The sequence below is a fragment of the Melanerpes formicivorus genome, unplaced genomic scaffold, assembly GCF_026170545.1.
Source record: "Melanerpes formicivorus ecotype bairdi unplaced genomic scaffold, bMelFor1.0.p_v2 SCAF_42, whole genome shotgun sequence".
NCBI classification, from domain to species: domain Eukaryota; kingdom Metazoa; phylum Chordata; class Aves; order Piciformes; family Picidae; genus Melanerpes; species Melanerpes formicivorus.
Genome location: NW_027142394.1, coordinates 3515914 through 3538424, shown reverse-complemented (window position 1 = coordinate 3538424; position 22511 = coordinate 3515914). Strand labels below are relative to the sequence as shown.

Here is a 22511-nt window from a genome sequence, read left to right as displayed (position 1 = left end):
CAGATTCAGAAGCATTTTTTTTCCTTTTATGAGTTATGTTTGATCCATGCCATGGACATGAGTTCACAGCATGAGTTCAAGACATCCCATAAGAAACAGGTATCTCAAATACATAGATTCTGAACTGGGAAGGTGTCCACAGCACTGGTTTCATTGTGCTCACATTTTACCAAGCAGCACACTCAGCACATTTTGCCAATAGGATTTTTAGATATCACAAAGGAAAATTCTTAAGTAACATGTAGTTAAATAAACTCAGTGAGTTCTTGCTACAGCTCTGCTGCTATGTTGGCCCTCTTGGTGAAAAACATCCATTTGCCTCCTTACAAGGTGGAATCTACCAGAAGAGCAAAAAGATGCTCAGAATATCAGAAGACAGATAAGTACTCGCTGAGAAGAGACAGAAGTCTCCAGAGAGGGAAGAAGCAGCAAGGACTTCAGGTGTTCTGCAGGTGGAAAAACATGTAACATGATGCTTTGGAGAAGGCCAGTAGAAAGCAAGGATGGGCTGGTTGGGATTCCAGCTGCAAGTTGCTTCATCTTGTTCCCTCTACCTGCAAGGCGCTGCTGATCTTGAGAATTTGTAGCACAAATAAATGAAATGGAATCAAGCAGCTAGATATTGGGACCAGAGGTCTGTTTTGCATCACTTCCTGCATCATCTCCATCCTGCATTTTGCCTGTGATCCCCCATCACCCACACAGCACAGGAGGATCTCAGCTGGGGAAGCACTCACATCACATTGCTCATACGCTGGTTGCCTCTGTTTGTCTCTGAGTTACTTCAAACAGGCACTAAGACCACTCTGCCCTCCTCGTTCCCCCATCAGCTCTGCTGAAATGTGAGTCCAAATATTTCTTTTCAAGCAGTGCCCAGGCCTTTTCTTCCTCCCCCTCTTGGGGCTTTGCAAAAGCTCATTTAAACTCCAGTGCCCCCGTAGGGGTGCAGTGCCTAGTGTTTTGTGTTACAGAGACATGCCACCTCTTAGTCTAAAGGGGGAATCCTTCCTGCAGAAATATCCATACCTCATGAAGCTGCAAAAGCATGGCCAATATAGAGCAAATAAATCTGTCTGCATGTGGACTTTGACTGGTATCAAACTGGCTCGTTTATTGCCACAACTCTTTGCTGGGAGATTTTTGTTCTGCTGTAGAGCTCCTAAATTCCCCTTGAGTACTATTAGTGTTGCTGCTTTTTATGTCTCTCTCCATGACACTACTCAATGCAAGTTATAATTAACTCAGAGGAAGTAGAAGGGGATGGACTCTGTCTGTTTAGGGGGAGATGGGTATGGAATGGGAGAAGATAATGCCAGATAACCTTTGGGCTTTCTAGTATCCCCTGAACACTTGATCCTCAGTTATTTTTAGATTTCACCTTTCTGCTGAGAGGCAGCCCAAAGCCTGGTGTCAGCCACAGAGCACAGCCATCAGGACTAATTTTCAGGGCTGAGGGAGGACTTGAATAACTTGACTTGTAAGACCTTTGTACTGGCCTTTTGCACAAGAGTGGATTTTAGCCTTGGAGAACTTTAGAAGTCACCCCTGGCTGAGATCCTAGTATCAAAGGTGAAAATGTGTCTGTTTTCCAGCAACAGTGGACAATCCAGAGAACTATTTATTGCTTAACTAGTAAAGATTTAAGTGTCAAATGCAGGACCTACCTTGACTCCCATAGATTCCCATGTTTGTGCATGTGCAAGGGCTAATGTGCAACTGAGGCATGCAAAGGCAGGCTGAGAGGGGGTAGCACAGCACTTCCAGAGGTCCATGCACTTGAACAGGAGCCTGACAAAGTCTCCTGTACTTTTTAAATACTTCACTGGGGAAGAAGCAAAGGACATAAAACCTAGCAGACTACTGATGACATTGTGTGTGCTCTGGACACAGAAATTATTCCCCCCAGCAGCCAATAGAGAATTGTAACAGGATCTTAGTGATCAGCTCACAGAATCTTTGGAAGCCAACAAACAAAGTGTCCTCACTGACTTTGACATCTCTCTTGCAGGTGCCTCCAGCCATAAGTACCTGCATTCAGCTGAGTAAACCTACCAAGTTCAGCAGAACCCCACTCCTGTGCACATTACTCACCTGGGTCTCAGTAATGTGCACTCACAGCCTAAATAGTTCATACTTCTGAAGCATTCAAAAAGTGAATTTCTGAACCAAGAAGCTATTTGAATAAACAGCATGCTATTTTGATCTGCATTCTAATTTGAAAACTCATCATTATTTACATGATAAACATAAATGGTGCATTTGGAGCTGTTACAGTCCCTCATTTAAATCCATATTTAAGCATTATGAAAAGGAGGGGGCTTGACTCAGTAGATCATATTAGCTGTAGAGCAGATATTCCTGGTGATCAAATCTATTTCCTTACTGCCCAACGTGCATCAAGTCCATGTGATAAAAAGTCCTTATGACATATTTACTGCTGTGTGAAATGATGTGGTCACTTTCAATTTCTTTGTATTGTTCCCTATAATATTCTAAGCAGCTTGGTATTCTCTGAGAAGAGCAGTCTTACTCTAGGTGGCCCAACTTTGATCTCAGTTAGGTGACCATAAATGAGGAGCTCCCATGCGTTTAACAAAGGTTTCCACAAATATTTTCCCCCTCACTCAGTGAGACCTGTGGTGTTCTGTGGGCATGGCCTCCTTCACACACAAAAAAAACACCCAAGTCAACTCCATACACTCTTTTCCCAGCCAGAAAACACCATCTCATTACTCTCATTTTGCTGTTTTGAGCCATTAATTGGTGCTTAGAGACATAGTTGAGTGATGGACTTGGCAGTGCTAAGTTAACTGATTGACTTGATGATCTTAAAGGTCTTTCCAACCTAAACAATTCGATGGTTATTCCACTGATCCATCAGACTTGCTCACCCCAACACCCTGGTAGCATTTAGAGCTGGTCTACCTTGCCCATCAACAGTTTTGCAGTAGAAATGACCTTGATGGTCTCTTGTCACACTGCTTCCTGGGGCACTTGATTCTCCTGGCAAGGCTAAAGGCTAGCCATACAGCAGTGGATCAGCCAGCCACTGGCTCTGCTCTGCTGCAGGTAGTCAAGAGGCAGATTAATTTTTCCTCTCTGTTCTCAGGCAGATAGATGAAAGTATCTCCTTCTGGATCTGGATCTGGAAAGGTCTCTATAGCTGGTGCAGAAGAGAGAAGCAATAGTTCTTCTGTCTTTTGCATGGCAGTGCATGTTTTTCCTGCTTCATGTTGGGCCAGAAAGACCAATTTGATTCTTCTTACTGCTGCATCAATTACTTGAACATTCAGAGAGGGCTTTAAATGTAAACTAGAGGGATCAACTTCAGCATCTGGCCACGTGCTGCAAATTTTCCTTCTTGTTTCCACCTCAAGTGCAATCAGAAGGTATTTGCCATTACTGTGACTTTCTTCATATGGCACAAAGTTTTTAGGGGCTAATGTTTATAGGACATTCTTAGCTGCCATCATCTTATGTATGTTCTCCATGCATGCTTGGAGGGGAGAAAGAGGCAGACTTTTGTCGGCCCAGCCTCCTGCAGCAGAAGTTCTCTCTTTTCTTTCCATCCTCTCCACTTAGGTCACATTTTGAAGGCTGGTTCTGGAAAGGAAGGGGAAACACAGTTCAGACAAGGTTCATCAAAGTCCAGATCATAAAAGATTTCTGAAAACTAATACATTTAAGGAGGCTAGTGCTTTGTTATTAAATCTGAGATTATCTTTGCAAAGTCCCAGGGGTTGCTGCTGTTAGGCAAAGCTTGTAGAAGACATCCTTGCTTCCATCATCGATGAGGACAGAAATCAGCAGGGTCCCACCCCACATGCTGCTGTGCTTTTTGACCTTGGGTGAAATCTAGCTCAGGCTGAAACTGGGAGATGAGTCAGAGAGAATGGGAGGAACAAGGAAAAGGTAAGACAAATGAAATGGCAAAATAAGGGCAACATTCTGCTGGCAGCTGTTCGCTGTTCCTGCAGTCTCATTACCTTTGTTTAAATGTTTGAATCAATGCTGTTAGTTTAATAAACAACAAAAAAAAACAAACAGATGCAAGATTTGCAGCTAAATGTTAGAAGTGAATGTCAAGGCACAGCAAGCAATCTGCATGTCCCCTGGGACAGTGTTTTTTGGTCCAGGATGGGAAACCTGTTGTTAGAATTGTTCCCAGATTATATCCCACTGGCCCTGATTACCTTGATGTTGGGGAAACGTCTCGAGGGACATAAATTGCCTGGAATCATTTGCAACAGCTGCCAGCAACTGTGATTCTATGTTATTACAAAAGCAATCTCCTTTCCTGGGAATTTGATTTGCAAAAATAGGAGAATTAATAGAAAGAGAAAGAAAGGGTTTAAAATAAGATGGATTTCCACGAACCAGGCGCCGGCTTTGACACAAGTATCCCTTATGCTCTCAAATGGGAGTCATTGCAGAGTGGCTGTCACAAGATGGTACCTGCTTATGAAAAATAAATCTCTCCTTTGAATTTAGGCAGGCTGGAGTCAATATTTCTCGCAGAAGAAATCTCTCCTTTAAGCTCAGTATATTTTCTGGAACAATGGATATTGAATTGTGTCTGTTAATGTAATCACTTGACATCTACCGTTTTGTATATCTCGTGTTCCGGTGGAACCTTCTCTGTATTGCTAATGAAATGAGGCTTTTTTTTTATGTTGTCAATAATCATTATTCTCTTTAATGAAAAGTTAGGGCAGATCCTTCAGTCCTTACATCTGGGAATAATTTCTACCCTCTACATTACTTTCTTGAGCAACTTAAGCCGACTTGAGTGAATTAAAGTTTTGTAGGGATGGCTTGTTCATAACTTAAGTGCTAATTGACATCTATTTCAGAACACGATGTTCTGGAATAAACCCTACTTTAAGACACTAATGCAATTATGGGTTTTATAACAATTAGTATAATTATGCTTTGGGTAATAACTAATAAGTCATGGCAGTGGAATGTTAGGTAATGTCTCCTGCCAGCTGCCTTCAAAAATCCTCTCTCAGAGATGGTGGGAAAGACCTGTCCGGAGTCACACGCAGCATCTCTCACAAACATGGTGAAATGAAGGAACAGGAGACATAGCACTTCTGCTTTTTAAGTCTGAGGCACAGCAAATTCTAGGGCCTGGAAATTGTGGAGTTCTAGTGTCATAAACAAATTGTTTCATTTCAATGCCTCCGCATCAGAAGAACAGTCCTGGCCTTGCTGGGACACAATCCCAGGCCAGCCATGGGCTGCAGGCCATCAGCAGCTCTGAGTCAGCCAGGACAGCTGATTTGAGTTGGCTACAGGTGTGTCCCAGACCATTAGCATCACACTCTCTATAGAGGGGGAATTCTGAGGGGGAGGGGGGGAGAGAGTTTCATGATAGAACCTCCTGCTTAGACTCTTCCTGACCTGGGTCCTTTGCTTTCTCCTGCTCTGGAGCACTGTGTTTTGGGTAGCATGGCTGCTGCACCTTTGCTGGGCTAAGTATCACTTCATATACTTTGTGTTGGCATCAGTGTTAATTTGGCTGTTTCATAAATCCATTTTCATTTCAGCCTGTGGGTCTTTTCCTGATCCCTCTTCTCAGCTGGGGAGGGGTATTCTGGTGGTAGAGCAATTGCTAGAGTTTAGCCCCAGATGTGAGCTAAACACAGACATGTGGTCAGTCTGATATGTGATTAAGAGCTGAAGTGAGCTGCTGGTGCTTTATTTCCTATCCTCTGCTCTGCCTCCTCTTTAACACTCAGGTAACTGTCAGAAAGGGACCCAGCTATTACAGATGACAAGGAGTAAATGCCTTCATGTTGTCCTCCAAAGGTTAAGGTTTACCAACCTCAGTTGGAAGCCACAATCTCCAATAACCATTAATCCACTAAACTCCAGTACGAGTGAACATATTTATGGCTGCAGTCACTAAAGGGTGAAATAAAGATTAGTTTTTAGTTAGGAACGCAAAGCTTTTTTAGATCAATACAGACCCGCTGCTGAAATCAATCTAAAGTTTGGAATTTTTAAGTAAAGATTTACTGGGCTTCCTTGTATGGTTAATTTTCCAAAGGGGGACTAGCCTCAGCAATGTTACACAGTAATCAAACTGAGTAAACAGGAGTCAGTTCGTAAACTGACCTCAGTTATGCGCATAGCAAATGAGTGCACAGCAATAAAAACGCCCATGATGTGGGTAGTAAATTTGCCAATAAACAGGTGAAGCCCCCCCCAAAAAAAAATGCACATATAGACTAACATGATAAAATAATAGTAGCTCCATTTGCCTATTTGAAAACATAAATAATCAATAGACATTAATAATGAAGCTGTTCGGGCGTTGCTTTATTACTGTGCATATTAAGTGTTTCAATTATTTCTACTTAGCTTGATGGATAAATGTATAGGCACATTTTATGCCTTCAAAAGAACATAGGATTACTCTTCAAAACAAAAAGCTACTGTTTAGATGAAGGAACAAGCGGACTGGAAATGCACAGCTTGTTATACCCCTCTGCTGTTCATGTTTGATGCATGTATACAATTTATTATGCAATTTCTTGAGATTTGACAAAGTAATTGTCTGGCAAACCATAGCTTTAATGATGGGCTTTCTGCTTCCTACAGAAAGGTCTGAAGGTAGTGGAGGAAAATAACTTAATAGATCAGTGTCTATAAATGCTGCTAATATGTATTTTATATATATATGTGCATGTGGAATGGCAACCCAAGTTATTTTCTGAGCTACCACACAATATGTAGTGAGATTTCCATGTGGTAAATTTGTTGGTTTTGTTGGGGCTTTTTTTGTCATCAGAGCTGCTTCATGAAATCTTACATGTTGAGCTGTAATTGCCAGTGCGCCCAGGTGGCCAAGAAGGCCAATGGCGTCCTGGACTGTATCAGAAATAGTGTGGCCAGCAGGAGCAGTGAACTCTTTCTGCTCCTGTACTCAGAACTGGTTAGGCCACACCTTGACTACTGTGTCCTGTTCTGGACTCCTCAATTTAAGGACATTGAGACACTTGAACATGTCCAGAGAAGGGCAAAGGGGCTGGGGAGAGGTCTGGAGCACAGCCCTATGAGGAGAGGCTGAGGGAGCTGGGATTGTTTAGCCTGGAGAAGAGGAGGCTCAGAGGAGACCTTATTGCTATCTAAAACTACCTGAAGGGAGGTTTGTAGCCAGGTGGGGGTTGGTCTCTTCTCCCAGGCAACCAGCACCAGAACAAGAGGACACAGGCTCAGGCTGTGCCAGGGAAAGTTTAGGCTGGAGGTGAGGAGAAAGTTCTTCCCAGAAAGAGTAACTGGCCATTGGGATGTGCTGCCCAGGGAGGTGGTGGAGTTCCTGTCCTTGGAGGTGTTCAAAATGGGATAGGATGTGGCACTTGGAGCCATGGTTTAGTTGTCAGGAGGTGTTAGGTATTGAGTAATAGTTTGGTCTTGATGATCTCTGAGGTCTTTTCCAAGCTGGTTGGTTCTGTGATTCTAAAATAACTCAGGTCGCTGCCCAAACTTTAGCCTTGGTGTCTGTCACTGGGAGCTCTTGATGATGGACCAAGGCACATGAAGAAGCCTGGATGTTAGAGCAGCACTGAGGTAGCTTAAAAACCAAAAAAAAAGAAGTAAAAAGCAGCCAGGATTTCTACTGTTAATCCCACTTTAAAGGACTTCTTGCTTGGCAGTTAAAACTCATTCAGGTCTGAAACCAAAGTCGAGGTGCAAAATATAAATTACCTTCTAATCACATTCATTTAAAATCATCGTGGCCATTCTTGAGATAAGGAGCACAGGAACCCTCAAGTTTTATTATTTTGAACACTTTTGCAGTCTTTTGTAACTAAAATAAGTCTCACTTTGAAAAAAATGGAATTTCTCAGCAGAGGAGTGTTCTTCATTTTTGCCTGTCTCCCTGTTTTATCATCAGTAAAGGACTATTGGCCAGATTCATAGCTTGTGGGAGTGAGCGCTGGGTCCACTAGGACTGTCCTTTACATCAGCAATGAACCTTTGTCTGCTGATGAGCTGTACTTGAATGAAGTTAAAATAGAAACCTGTTTCTTTTTTTTTCCCTTCAGTGTCATTTCTCAGCCCTAGGATATTTGGGATGTTTATTTATATCTTAATGTAAATGACTGCGTGGCATTGGTAGGCAGGAAGATGGTACCTCGTGAGCAACAGGCACCTGAAAATCACCCAGGCAGCTTGAGCCAAAGGTTAAAAACAGAGATGAGATTCTGGTGACTGGGCTCCAACATTGCTTTATTCTAGTTGATCTACTTTGGTTTTTAGAATTATATCTACTCTCATACCTACATTTCTACCTCCCATATACTGTTCATGAGTATGACAACAGGGAAGACTAAAGTCTGCTCTAAATCCTCTGGTACAACAGAAACAGAGCTGCTATTGATTTCCTCAAGTTCCCTGTATGGCACCATGGAAATACTTGAAAAGGTGAGGAGGAAACAATTTCCAGATGTGAAAAGTTGGCACATCCTTCATGCCAAAGCAGACTACAGATGATCTGGTTATATTCCAAGGCAATGTCCTGCAGAACCAAATACAAGGATGCTTTTGTTATGTGAGCCAGATACTGACCTGAACAGCTGGCTGGTGACACAGAGAGCCTTGCTGGCCATTCTGTGATGGCTTTTTTTTCGGTTTCTACCAGGAGCTTGGACTCAACTGTCCACTTTCAGAAGCAGAGAAACCCTTCAGCAATGTAAAGGGATTGTGTGCACTTCTGTTTCTCCCCATTCAGCGTATTTGGTATCATAGTCATATCTTCCCTGACAAAAACCTTAAAAGTATATTTGGATATTCATTTTTTGCTACCAGAACTCCAGGTTGCTGTTTTGCAGTTGTGGAGACAAAAGGGAGGTCCTTGTTTGTGTGGGTAGTTAGCTAGGTTAAGTCAAAGCCACTACCAGAGCTCACCAAAATCACTTGCACCAGCTAGTGAGGGTCAACACCAGTTATGTAGCCTTCAGTGCTACACAAGTTAAAGATTACCAGGTTTTAATCTTGGGAAGCCTTGTTTCCATGTTTTGTGGTGTGTTTGGTTGGTTGTGTGGTTTGGTTTTTGTCCTCTCAACAACCTGCCTAACGAGTTGGCAGGTTCTAACTTCAAAAATACAGTTTGAAATATGGGGAAGCCGCGTTGACTATTTCACAGTGGTGGAGAGGTCTGGTTCCTGAGAAAGCAATGACACGTGATCCCCACAGAGATCACCTTTTTCCCCTCTGCAGTAGAACACGACTGCACTATTTAAGCACAGCCCTAGTATTTAAGCAGCCAGGTCAGAAAGTGCTCTGTGTCATCTTAGAAAGGTGGACTAAAGCAAGGGGAGGCTTGTAAACCTTAACTCACATTTCTTTTGCCTTTTTTTTATACCTATGTTTAACTTATGCCTCCAAGATGATGTTGGTGACTAAGTACCTTGGTAGTCAAAGTTAACATCACATTTTATTTTAAATCATTATTTCCTCATGAAAGAGTTGACATCCAACGAGTCCTCTCTGCTACATCCAAAGGCAGAAGGCAATCTTTGGACAGTTGAAATGGAGCACAACAGGAAAGGTTTCCATGCCCAGAGCACTTAGATGTGATGGAGAACAAAAGTCTTTGTCAGCAGACTTTGCCTGAAAGGGAATTAATTATTTTTTTTCAGAACTCTTCTCTCCCTCAAAAACTGTTATTGCTCCCTTGGGGCTTGAGAGCCACGTTAAACCTATGGATTATGTATTGCTTCAGTACAACAATGTACTCTAAATCCAGCCACTGCAATCCAGCTAGTTCCTGTTGCTCTGAAGCTTGTCCTTTCCCTCATGTGTCCCAAAATGCTGCTTAAAAAAAAACCAAACCAAAACCAAATAAAAAAGAAACTACCTGGGATGGGGTACTCTTCTGCTTAGGGATGGCTCCTTGGGGTCAGAGTGGCTGGAGAGCAGCCAGGCAGAGAGGGACCTGGGGGTGCTGGTTGATGGTAGGATGAACATGAGCCTGCAGTGTGCCCAGGTGGCCAGGAGGGCCAATGGCATCCTGGCCTGCATTAAGAACAGTGTGGCCAGCAGGAGCAGGGAGGTCATTCTGCCCCTGTACTCTGCACTGGTTAGGCCACACCTCGAGTACTGTGTCCAGTTCTGGGCCCCTCAGTTTAGGAAGGATGTTGACTTGCTGGAACGAGTCCAGAGAAGGGCAACGAAGTTGGTGAGGGGCTTGGAACACAGCCCTATGAGGAGAGACTGAGGGAGCTGGGGCTGCTTAGCCTGGAGAGGAGGAGACTCAGGGGTGACCTTATTGCTCTCTACAACTACCTGAAGGGGAGTTGTAAACAGGCAGAGGTTGGTCTCTTCTCCCAGGCAGCCAGCACCAGAACAAGAGGACACAGTCTCAGGCTGTGCCAGGGGAAGTTCAGGCTGGAGGTCAGGAGGAAGTTTTACACAGAGAGAGTGATTGCCCATTGGAATGGACTGCCCGGGGAGGTGGTGGAGTCGCCGTCACTGGAGGTGTTCAGGAGGAGACTTGATAGGGTGCTTGGTTGCATGGGTTAGTTGATTAGGTGGTGTTGGATGATAGGTTGGACACGATGATCTTGAAGGTCTCTTCCAACCTGGTTTATTCTATTCTATTCTAAAAAGCTTGACCATGGCTTTGGAGCAATTACAGTGTTACCACCAGTGTATCCTCCTTGTAGTTGCACAGTGAGTCCTGCGTACAGCAGGCTGGGAAAATTCAGCCGAAGTGAATGGTGATGCAGACACATGTCCCATGTCAGAAAAGCATCCCCTTTCGAGAGAGCACTTAAGAATATGCTTTGAGAAATGCTTAAATGCTTTCCTGAACAGAAATGGACTTAAGCACAAGAGAGTATCCCTTAATTGGGAGTACAGTGCAGACACAATCACTAAAGCTTGTATTATGTGCCTGAAAATCGAGTCCCAGAGCGTAAGCTTTTCCGAGTGATGGTTAGAGGGTTCCTAGTTGTAGCGTGGTTCTGTACAGAAGGATTTGCTTAATCCACCTTGCTTTTAGATTGCATTTTCCCCAAGCTTAGCTGCTTCTTTTAACAGTTCTGAGTTCTGCCCCCTGCAAGTTATTTTAATAACTCTTTCAGAGGCAATACCTTATATGTTGACTTTTCAGAAGCTACTGGTTTTCTAAAAACTTTATTCATGTTATCTCCATTGCACAGCATTGCAGAGAATGACATTGTTATTTTTTATGCAGTTTACCCTCTTGCCTTTTTAGGAGGAAGAACAGTTTGTCTTTGGGTGCTTTTAGGATCACTCCTTTAGGGTCCTGTTTATCATCTCCTAGTCCTCCCCACAAAAGCTTTGCCTAAGCAGGGCAAAAGTCTGAATACTTAATTGTATTGTAACTTTGTTACAGAGAATTTTCTGTTCTGTATACAGGCATAGAAACAATACCTCAGGTTATGTCTGTGTGTCTAAATAAAACCAGGCAGTATTCTTGGAGGCATCTCAAAACACTAGGCAAGCATGGATTAACCAGGACACAATGCAGGTGATCAGGATGCCTGTGACACCTCTGGGGCCAGTTGTGCCAGTCTCTAGAGCCAGAAAGTTGTGACAGCCACTGGCATAGCAAGTAAACATGCAAAAATACCCAGCTGGGGGTGGAGCTGGGCAGATGTGCTCAGCAGGGCTGATGGACCACAAGCTGGGAGAGCCTTGGACTGCGCTAATGAAAACCCTTTTTAGAATCTGTTAACTGAAGCACAGAAACGTTAAAGGATGTACCTGGGTCAAGGTTGTTACATCTATGTTCTTAGATCCAAGATAACTTTTGCTCTCAGATCTTTCTCTTCCAGCTCCTTGCAAGCCTAGAATCATTTAGGTTGGAAAAGACCTCCATGGTCATGGAGTCCAACCCAGCAGAGCCAACAAAACATCTCAGTTTCCAGGGAAAAGGCCTCTTCAGGGAAAAACAAGCCACCTGGAAGCTTTGGATGGTTCCCAGGTCCTAACACCAAAGTGTGCAAGCCAGTGTAGGTACAATCACTGTGTGCCAGTGGTGGAAATCCAGACATCCAGGGGTGTGGGCCCTGGCTCTAACAACGACCACCTCAACCTCCTGACATAGTCCACTCTTGCCCTACTCCTAGACTGACCCTGTCTGGCAATGGATGAAATGAGTAGTTCATCTCTACCCCAAGAACAATGTGCCTATGATGCCAGGTCTAGCTTCAGAAGTGTGGGCTCACAAACTGCCACATCAGAAGCTTCAGGGTGGATTAACAGCAGCAGCTGGCATGAGTAACAATGTCATTGGTAACAGCCAACACTGCTGTTGCTCATCTGTTCTTACAGTACTTGTACTACAAAAGGGACCTGTGTGTTCATCTCTCCAATTACTATGGCATGCTGCACAACAACAATGATCCAGCTCACCCAAAGACTTTACCTCTCTGGAAGGCCCCCAAGAGAACCTTTTCTTTTTCCTGTGGTGAGAGATCTCACTCACATACAGGTGGTTCTGGTGTTCTACCATTTGGAATTCAACAGTGGCAGAAATGCAGACTGGTGAGATTTCAACAGGCAGACAAGATGCACAAAGGCAATTTCTGTGCTCTAAAGGGGAGCCAGCTGAAGCTGACAGCAATCTCAATGACAAAGGGGCAGGTGTTCAGAATTAACTTTTGTCCTTAATAATTAAGACATTGTGCATGCAACTTGATTTCTGAGCTGTCCAGGATATCAGTGTATATGGCAACCACAAAATCTGCAAAAAAAAGTCCTCCCCAAAACAGTTGTGCAGAGGTGGGTTTCATATTACAAGCACAGATAATAAAGTTCTCCATTTCTTTTTCCTATAATTACTCCGAGGAGCACTTACCTTGCTTATTTACCGAGTTTGCTCCCTGGGATTAATGACAAGGACCTATACTGTCTTGAGGGAGGCCTCTTCTGCATGGGGACTTCTTCCTTCACTTGCAAGATGTGATTTGTTTCCTTGTGTAGTATTGACCTCCCTACTACAAGCCTCTGAAATAAGACTTCTCTAAGTTGAGAAGTCTGTGTGAGTGGAAGGAAATTACTTGAAAGAAGACAAATAAAAGCATGACATCTACAAACCTCTGGTTTTGAGGAGATGAAAGCACAGGGCACTACCCACTGTTCCTTAGAAACTCTGCTTGGGGGTTGAGGCCTATAGCTATGACAGGGAAGGCTCAGGAGTTAGTGTTCAGTGCCTTGGGAGAGATACTCTTCACTCTCGGTGGTTCTCCTGGAGTCTGTGATGGTCTCAGGCTTACAGAGATGTGCAATCCTGCTTGTACCAAGTGGCAAGTACTAGTTTTGCTCCAGGCAAAATAAGGGACAATTTGACATGGTGCAGGTCTAAGACCAGCTGCAGGGAAAAGCAAATGCAGTCTTTTCTGCTGATAGCTGCTGTCTTGAGGAGATGAACTTTAATTCTCTACTCTGCAGATACAATGTGTAAAAAAAATTTTGAAAAGCACCCAAGTGAGTTAGAAATTTGGAAGCTTCCCTTCAGAAGTGTCCAAGTCCATTTAGAAAATACCACATCCAGGACTTTTGGAAATATTTGTCCAATGTAATTCATAAGTGACCACGGGTTACATACGCAAGTAAGGCTGAACTTTATTTCAACTTGAGTTAGTGTAGCAAAGTTCATCAAAAATTAACCAGGTCTTTTCACTAATGAGCAACACCTACCAGTATGCTAGTCCCAGAAACTCGCTACACGTTGGCACAGACGCATTTTGGCAGCTTGCAATGGTGTAAGAGTGTGTGACACATCAGTCAGTGGAAACTGATACAACCCCCCCATAGGGATTGATTACAGCCATGGCAGCAAGAAGGTTCAGCAGCATAAGCATGAAATAAAAATTGGTCTTCTCATCTACTACAGGTAGAAGACAATTCACATCACTGAAGACACCAGCTTCTACCAAAATGGAGGAGTCCTGGAAGTCATGTCTCTTTCCACCTGAACAGGGTCACAGGTGGAATACCAAAGAAAATGGTTTTGGAAGCACCATGTGATGGAGTTGTTCCTGTGGGAAGAATCCCATGCCCTAAACTACCACCTGCCTGATTTATCTTAGAAATTTCGTGCAGAAATAATAGACATCCAAAGAGGGAGGAGGAAGGGAGCTATCTGGTGAGGAAAACCAGAAAGCTATGGCAGAACTTCCTTTATTAAGGTCACCAGAAAACAAAAGCTAAAACTGCCTTGATGCCTTTCAGTTCCAGTCTTTGCATCCCTGAGCAATCTGACTCCAGCTCTGTAAATGCACTGGCATCCTTGGCCATGTCAAAGACAAAGACCATGAGACCTGAAACCAAAAATCCTGCTTCTGGTGTGTATTTGAATTAAAACATCTGGAAAGGGGATAGGGCTTGTGGCTTTCACACCAGGTCAAACTTTCTGTAAGCACTCACTCAGTTTCCTTTCACATGCGTTTAAGTCAAGGGCACACATCCCACCTTTTTCTTTTCTTTTGACAATTGGAGGTTTGACAACAGAAGAACAGAGCTATAAATGTGAGGGTGCAATATATCATGGGATAAAGTGTGGAGAACGTGTCCTCTACCAAAATGCCCCTTGGCAGAAAGAACAAGCCCAAAATGCCTACAGTGAGAATACCCTCTGGTTCTTGCAACTATAAAGGAGCATAAAAACCCCAAACAAAGCCCCAACCCATGGGCTGTGCCGTGCGTGTTTCTAGGGTTCTCAGCTCTGGCAGAAAGTTGAAAGGTTACATTTGTGAAACAGCAGCTGCTTTCTGCCATTTGATTTCAGGCTTCTGCATTGCAAAGTCTTGAAACCAAAAGACAAATCTGACAATATGCTAATCTTCCAATAGGAAGGGGGGGGGGGGGGGGAAGTGACTTCTGAACCTTTATCTGCTGAAGAGCTGACAGTGAAGTTCAGAGACGGTTGTCTAACCAGACAAAACGATAGAGAAAATATGCCTTCAAACAAGATCATAAATCTTGAACAGTGCAGGGGAACAAATGTAAAGGGAACATTTTACCACTAACACCATTTAGTAGCCTCACTTTCTTTCTCTCTCTTCCAGCCCCATCATACTTGCAAGGAAGGAAGATGTATCCTACCAAAGCAGAAACACAAGGGTGGGGGGCACCCAGTACATTGGGTGTTGAAACCAGACATTATTTCCATCATATCTGGGGTGCAGGGGGAGAGCAGAGACACAAAACAAATACTCTGCAACCTGAATACAACAGACTTATTCCTCCCCCCCCCCCCCCCAGCAACACACACACACACACACTTGCACATAAAAAGTTTGCATATTGCACAGGGCGCTTGAAGATCATAAATCTATGCATGAGAAAGATGTAGTGGAAATTTTTGGGGGGATTAGAGTTTATTTTTGTCATCTCTGTGAGACAGCTACTCATTCATCCAGATCACAGCTAAGAAAAAAGCTGGTCACAGAAATTAGCAGTTTCAGCTCAGCAGCAAAGTCGCCAGCCTGTGAAGGCAGAGAGAAATTGACTAATTAGCAATGCGCACTAAAACTTGACGGTTCTTTATAGAGAGAGAGAAGAGAGGGAGAGCGAGAGGGAGGGAGGCAGAGAGGAGGGGGTGGGGGGGCTCGCTTTTTCCCCTTCTTTCTTCCAAAGATGTTTGAAATCGCAGTCATTTACGCTCGACAATTTTTACAATAGCCTTGAGCCATAATTTTGCGAGTCTCTCCAGCATCCATCCCCCTGTATGGTCTCTCTCCACTGGCCATGCACGACCGTTTCTCTCCCCAACCGTGGATTTCCTATTACTCTCGTTACGACTCACTGAGCCCCAGGCCCAAGGATAATGATGTGTTGTTTCTTGGTAGCATAATTTGTCACACGTACATTTTTTCTTCTTCTTCTCTTGCAGAAAGCTCTGCGCTCTCTCTCTCTCTTTCTCTCTCTCTCCTTCTCACTCTCTCGTACATTTTCTTGCTGTTGCTAATTCATGGTGATCAAATGATGTACGACAAAATAAATTGTAAAGAGTGACTGCTCCGAGTTGGGAACCAGAAGGTTGTGGTTTGTTTTTTTGGTTTTGGTTTTTTTTTTTCTTTCTTTTATTTTCTTTTTTTTTTTTCTTTTTCTTTTTTTTTAAATTTTTTTTTTTTTTTGAAGGAGCGAGCAAACCTTTAAAAAGGAAGGACAATTGATTTTTTTGGGGGGGAGCTTAAGTGAACCTTTACTTTGGCAGCTGGTTGTGGAGCAGGTAAGTTTCTGGCCTTGTGTCTAACCGTCTCTGTGCATTTTCTTGTGTCTCCTGATTTGTTTGTTGTCGGGGGAGAGGAAAGGGGTGTCTGTGTGTGCGGGTGTGTGCTGGAAGTGTGCGGGGGGGGGTTGGGGGGGGCGGTTGTGTAACGAACGCGTTTGCAGAATAAACTCCGATTGCGAGAAATGGGCAAAACGAGGAAGAAAGAGGGGGAGGGAGAAAGAGGAGGAGTGTGTGTGTATAGATATGTGTGTGCATGTATGTATGTGTGTGTGTGCAGTGGGGAGGGGGGGATTGACCGGGTCCACTTAAAGGGAGAGGCTCCGGGAGGTTTCTGTAGCCGGCGGCAGGGCGCGGAGCGGGGCTGAGCGGGGCAGGGGAAGCGGCTGGAGGGAGCCCCTCGCTGTGCCGATAAATGGGGCGGGGGTGTGTGTGTGTGTGAAGGGAATCAGAGGAAACCCACTGCTGGCGAGGAGTGACTGAGCGCGCTGCAATGGCAGGAGCAGGTCTCGGCGGGATCCCGCTGGGAAGGAGGAGGAGGAGGAAGAGCAGCAGCAGCGGCAGCAGCTCTCGGCGGGGCGGGATGCGGCCGGCGCGGGTCGGTGGCTGCGCAGCCCCCGCAGGTTCGGCCGCAGCTCGGGACTGCCCCGCTGACACCCCCCACCTCCCCCTCTCCCCCCCCCCCCCCCCCAATCTCTGAGCCGGCCACAGGGTCGAGGCGGGGGGGGGCGAGAGGTATAGCGGCAGTGCCCGCCTGGACCGAGGGGCCGCCGGGCAGGGCCCTACTCCCCGCCGCCCCCGCCCGCCTACCCCGTCCTTCCCCCAACTTGAACTTCACGTAGTTATCGGAGTTACGGCAGCGGCGCCGTCTGCTGCGAGGAGAGGCGAGCCGGGCAGGACAGCGGCGGGCAGCCCCTCACCGGGCGCGGGGCTGCCGCTTCTACCCTCTCCTTCTCTGGGGTGCGAAGTGCTGCAACACCCCCACCCCTGCGGGACGGAAAAGCGGGGAGGCTTAACTTCGGTGCCGGCCAGCGCCGAGGCCCCCGCCCCTGCCACGCCACTCACCCGGCTCCGGGCAGGGAACGGGTCCCGGCGCCGCCGAGTTGCCAAAGCGGGCGGAGGGGGTCGGGGGCTGGCGGCGGGGGTCGGGGGCTGGCGGCGGGCAGGGCTGCTCGCCGCCTCGGCAGTTTTAGGCACTTGGTAGTTTCTCTGGGCAGCGCGGAGTTCGGGGGGAGCGCGTTTTGTGTGTATGTGTTTGGTTGCTTGGGGTTTTGGTGGTGTTTGGTTTGTTGTTTTGGGTTGGTTTTTTTTGCGTGGAGTGTGGGGGGCTCAGCTGTGAAAACGGCCCCGGCTTTTCCGCCTCTGCCCTGGAGAGCAGCCTGGTTTGCACTGAGGAGAAAGGGGTAGCGTGTGTATTTTGTGGGGGGTGTGGGGTGAAAAGGCTCTCTTAAGTTGCTGCCCCTCGGAGCGAGCCTGTCCATGCCTGGGGTGGGGGGGAAGGGGCGGCTTGGGCGGGCAGAGGAGAGCCCCTTTCCTGGCTGCTCCCCCCGCCACCGGTGCGCACACGGCCGGGATGCGCCCTCCGGGCCTCTAAAGCTCTTGTTTATTGTTGTGTCGTCCCGTGTGTCCCCCCCACCCCGCTCTCCTCCCCACCCCTCTGCCCAGGTTGGAGGAGGGTTTAAAAGGCAGGTGTGTCGGAGGCCGCTCGCCATGTCCAGATCCGGGGACAGGACCTCCACCTTCGACCCCAGCCACAGCGACAACCTGCTGCACGGCCTCAACCTGCTGTGGAGGAAGCAGCTCTTCTGCGACGTGACCCTGACGGCCCAGGGCCAGCAGTTCCACTGCCACAAGGCCGTGCTGGCCTCCTGCTCCCAGTACTTCCGATCCCTCTTCTCCAGCGGCGGCGGGAGCGGAGGACACCCCCACGCCTTGGGGCTGGGGGCCGGCGCTCAGGACGGGTTGGGGGGCCCGCCGAAGGAGCCTCCGCCACCGCAGCCGCAGGAGGAGCCCGGCACCCCCTCCTCCTCCCCAGAGGACAAGCTGTTGGCCAGCCCGCGGGCCATCAACAACCTGGTGTTGCAGGGCTGCTCGTCCATCGGGCTGCGGCTGGTGCTGGAGTACCTGTACACGGCCAACGTGACCCTCTCGCTGGACACGGTGGAGGAGGTGCTGTCGGTCAGCAAGATTCTGCACATCCCGCAGGTCACCAAGCTCTGCGTGCAGTTCCTCAACGACCAGATCTCGGTTCAGAACTACAAGCAGGTGTGCAAGATCGCCGCCCTGCACGGCCTGGAGGAGACCAAGAAGCTGGCCAACAAGTACCTGGTGGAGGACGTGCTGCTGCTCAACTTCGAGGAGATGCGCGCCCTGCTCGACTCGCTGCCCCCCCCAGTCGAGTCGGAACTGGCACTTTTCCAGATGTCCGTGCTCTGGCTGGAGCACGATCGGGAAACCCGCATGCAGTACGCCCCGGACCTCATGAAGCGCCTCCGCTTCGCCCTCATCCCCGCGCCGGAGCTGGTGGAGCGGGTCCAGTCGGTGGATTTCATGCGCACCGACCCCGTCTGCCAGAAGCTGTTGCTGGACGCCATGAACTACCACCTGATGCCCTTCAGGCAGCACTGCCGGCAAAGCCTGGCCAGCAGGTGAGGGGGGCGGCGTGGCGGGGGGAGGCTTCCCTCACGGGCATTCCCACGGCAGTTCCTGGCCGCAGGAGGTTGGGGGCACCGGGGAGTCCTCGCAGGGTGCGGGGCCGAGGCGGCGGCAGAGACCTCGTGAGGCCGGGCCGGGCGCCCTCCGGCGGGGCAGGGCGGCAGAAGCCTGCCCGCGGCGCTGGCTGAAGGGCGGCGGCGGGGCCGAGCTGCCCGCCCCCAGCCCCGCCAAACTTTTCGTCCCCTCCCCTCGCTCCGTTGCGGCGGTCGGTACCCCTGCGGCCGCTCTCGCTCCCTTCGGCCCCGGGGGCAGTCCGTGCCGTGGACAGCCGGCCCGAAGAGGGGCGCGGAGGCGGCGCCGCGGCGCTGGGCGTGGGGGGCAGGACCCGCGGCGGGGGCGGAGGCCGCGTTTGTCGGCGGGAGGCCTCCTGGGAGGCGGCCGGCGGGACGGGCGGCCTTGGGTGGCTGCCCACGGCTCGTGTCCCTGGTCCGCCCGGGGTCCCTCGCTGCCCACAGTGCTGGGCGGCAGTCGCAGCCCCCTCGGCTGTCGTGCCCGGTCCCTGGAGCTAGCATGAGCTTTCACCGTGCGTGCGGGAGCCCGCGCCTTGGGAACCTGTTGTAATTATTGATTACAGCCCGTATTTATTTAATTCTTTTTTCCCCTTACAATATTGCTTCTTAACAAGGAGTTGAATCTTAAGGGTGTTCGAAGCTGTAATAGCAAAGTCCCAAATCTAATTGTTTATTGTCATCAATAACTCTTTATTGTCATCAATGCACACCCCAGTGTTGCTGATGTTTGGGTGATGTCCATCTTGTGTGTGTGGAAAACTTGGGGAGTACATAGTTTTGCTGTGACATGCCAGTCATTTTTATTCAATAAGGTAATGAATCATGATGTCAAAGATTGACAATATGAGGTTGGTGTTAGGAACTGAAAGCGCAGCATGTAGCTTAACAAGCAGGAAATAGGTCCAGAATGAAGGGGGTGCTTATTTTTTCTCCTTTTAAAGTGTTTATACTTCATTTCATTCAAAAATGGAATGAAAATGCCATCTTCCAATGGTGTTACTATCCAGTGGCCTGGTAGCACAGAAATCAAAGCACACTTTCTGTTCAGCTTTTTAACTAATATGTTGATATTGAGTTCACAGCAGCAAGAGAAACTAGTAGATTATTAAATATTGTAGATAATGCTCTCAGCATTAATGCAGAGGAGGCTTCATGTCTTCATGTAATAGGTACCCCGATGATTTAACTTTGGAAATGCTGTGCCTTCTTTTATTATCTCTGGTTAGTTCACTCCGTGTTAGTGGTTTGTGGTGCTTGGCACTTTGCTGTCCTGCTGCTTCTCGCTCTGAAATCCTACGGTAAAGAAACAAACAAACCCACCCCAAAAAACCCCAACCAAATACTAGCATTTTGCAGTGTCAGGGATTGTTGAGATGCCACTGTTGTAGCTGGTGTGTACCCTTTGCATTTCAATATTCAGAACTGTTGACTTACAAAAACACAAACCCCACAACCTCCTTCCCAGCTGGGATTCTGCACGTTGCCGGGGGCATGCCGGGGCTCAAGTCCTGGAGGATTGCTGAGATACCAGCCGGTTTGGTTCAGTGCAGATACCTTCCAGCTTCACTGGTCCATGTCATTTGAAGGATATGTAGTGGTGTTCTGACCACTGAATGTTTACAAGTGTCATGGATGCTGCAGGAATCTGATACCCCAGGTGCTGGGAGCTGGCTTTCCCTGTAAGCGGGAGCGCACACAAAAGGATCACGCTTTAAGTAAACTTAGATTACATTCTAAGTTGCATTTAATGACTTATGGGGGACTCCAAATACCACAAATACTACATTATTTTTTTTTCCATTTGTGGTAGGTCTTCACATCTTTGCAGACAGTGGGATTTTGGAGACCCTTAACATACCTTTGCCTTCTCAACCTTATCGTGTGTTCAGTGACAGCATCACAACTAGCTCCTCTTCACTGGGTTCTTTGGTGCTGGTGAAATGAGAGCCAAAAAATAACCACCATTTATGCTTCTTTTGTTTTATAAATAAGAGAAGGCATTAGAACTTGACTCAAAATATTAAATAAAATGTTGGAGGTGTTGAAATGCTCTGGGATAGAGAATGCAATTGGATGTATTTTAATTTTTGGTCTTGGATGATATTCCTGACATAATAATTCGTGAGAGCCACAAAGGCCCATCTTTGAATCATACTCTGAAGTTTCATCAGGCTGCCTATGTGTACAAACACCTTCTTAAACAGGAAGGAGGAAAGAAAAGAAACACACCTGAGAGCAGAGATTTCTAGGCTTGTCCTTCCTCTGACTTACAGGTTGCTAAAGCTGACACTCACCAAATAAAATTTGAGGAAAGAAAACCTGCAGAGTGTTCCTTAAGTTACCAGTTTGCAGGAGGAAATCTTGATGAAGTGTGTGTGCAAGTGGAGAAAAGTTACTACACAGAAAGGGACTGTAAAACTCTGATTACCTTTTCTGTGAGTGATGGTGACCTGGGTAATTTGGAATTTAAAGTGTAATGGAAGGTCATTGACCAAAGATTCACATGTCTTTAGGACGAGATTGACTGCGCTGCAGTGTAATACGCGCTGCACAGTGTGGTAGGGGTTGGTGAGGAATATAAGCAGCACAGTGCCATAACTACCTGCTTGCTGCATATTGAATAAATGAGAATTGCAGCCAGAATTAAAACTTGCCAGTAACTTTTGAAATTATTGTTGTTTTTGAAAAGAACATCATTTTTTTGGTGGCATGCTACTTTAAAAACCAGGAGCAATTACCTTATATAATTACCTATATTTGCATTGCCACTTTGGAGTACTTTGGAATTGGAGCTGCTTACATTTCTTAAACAAAACCAGTATAATGAAAAGCTCCAGGTGCTGTGATTTTTTTTCCAGTGAAATGTAACTAAAAATAGCACTGGTTGTTCATTTTAGCTTACTTCTTTATGTGGTGTATCACATGTGCTCGCTATCCTGATAAATACAAGTGTTTTGCTGTTGTCAAGGCTGGAGGGAGGCATTTTTCGGATCATAAAGAAGAATAGAATAGAATTAACCAGGTTGGAAAAGACCTTTGAGGTCATTGAGTCCAACTGTGCATTGTGAGCAGAGCTGTTGATAAAGTTTGTGCTACAAATGCACATCCTGCAGCGCAGGTGATGCTGGGGCTAGCAGGTATCCAGGTTGTCTTTGGTGCTGCAGTGGAAAATGCTGTTTGCCTGCAGGGAGAGCTAATATATCTGTATTTTTTGTTGTTGTTGTTTTGTTTTCTTTTCCCCTGAAATTTCCTGAGGGAAGGTAACACTTAAATGCCCTTATGTATTTATGTCCAGTTCTTCTTCATAGTACATCAGCTATCATCATTTGAGAAGTTGAGGAATGACCTCCCTGACTTGTGAACCTGGTCACACTCTCAGGCTTAGGGCTTTTCCACAGTGGGTGGATGTTTTGGCTCTGAGCTGGCATTTCATCAGTGCTTAACTCTAAGCAAAGTTAGTAATTCTGTTGCCTGCCATCTCCCTTTTTCGGGTTAGTGATGGAGCTTTCTGGCCCCTCTGATCCTTACCTACAGTAGGGCCTCAGCATGCAAGCTGCTCCTGAGGC

The 22511-nt window shown here is 46.7% G+C and overlaps 1 protein-coding gene across 4 annotated transcripts in view; it reads left to right on the top strand.

The window, feature by feature from the left end:
- The window catches only part of KLHL14 (kelch like family member 14), a 107440-nt gene that overhangs the window by 28416 nt on the left and 56513 nt on the right, over positions 1-22511 (top strand). For 2 of the 4 annotated variants that reach the window (XR_010989791.1, XM_068158763.1), the window contains exons 1-3: positions 15078-15108; positions 16129-16219; positions 17885-18867. Coding sequence is in view for 3 of the 4 variants with exons in the window: in XM_068158763.1 (XP_068014864.1) it covers positions 15080-15108; positions 16129-16219; positions 17885-18867 (1103 nt within the window). In the remaining variant the exon portion in view is untranslated. Of the gene's footprint in view, positions 1-15077; positions 15109-16128; positions 16220-16601; positions 16843-17884; positions 18868-22511 lie in introns of those variants that run through there. The other 2 variants (XM_068158764.1, XM_068158765.1) reach the window with 2 other exon arrangements.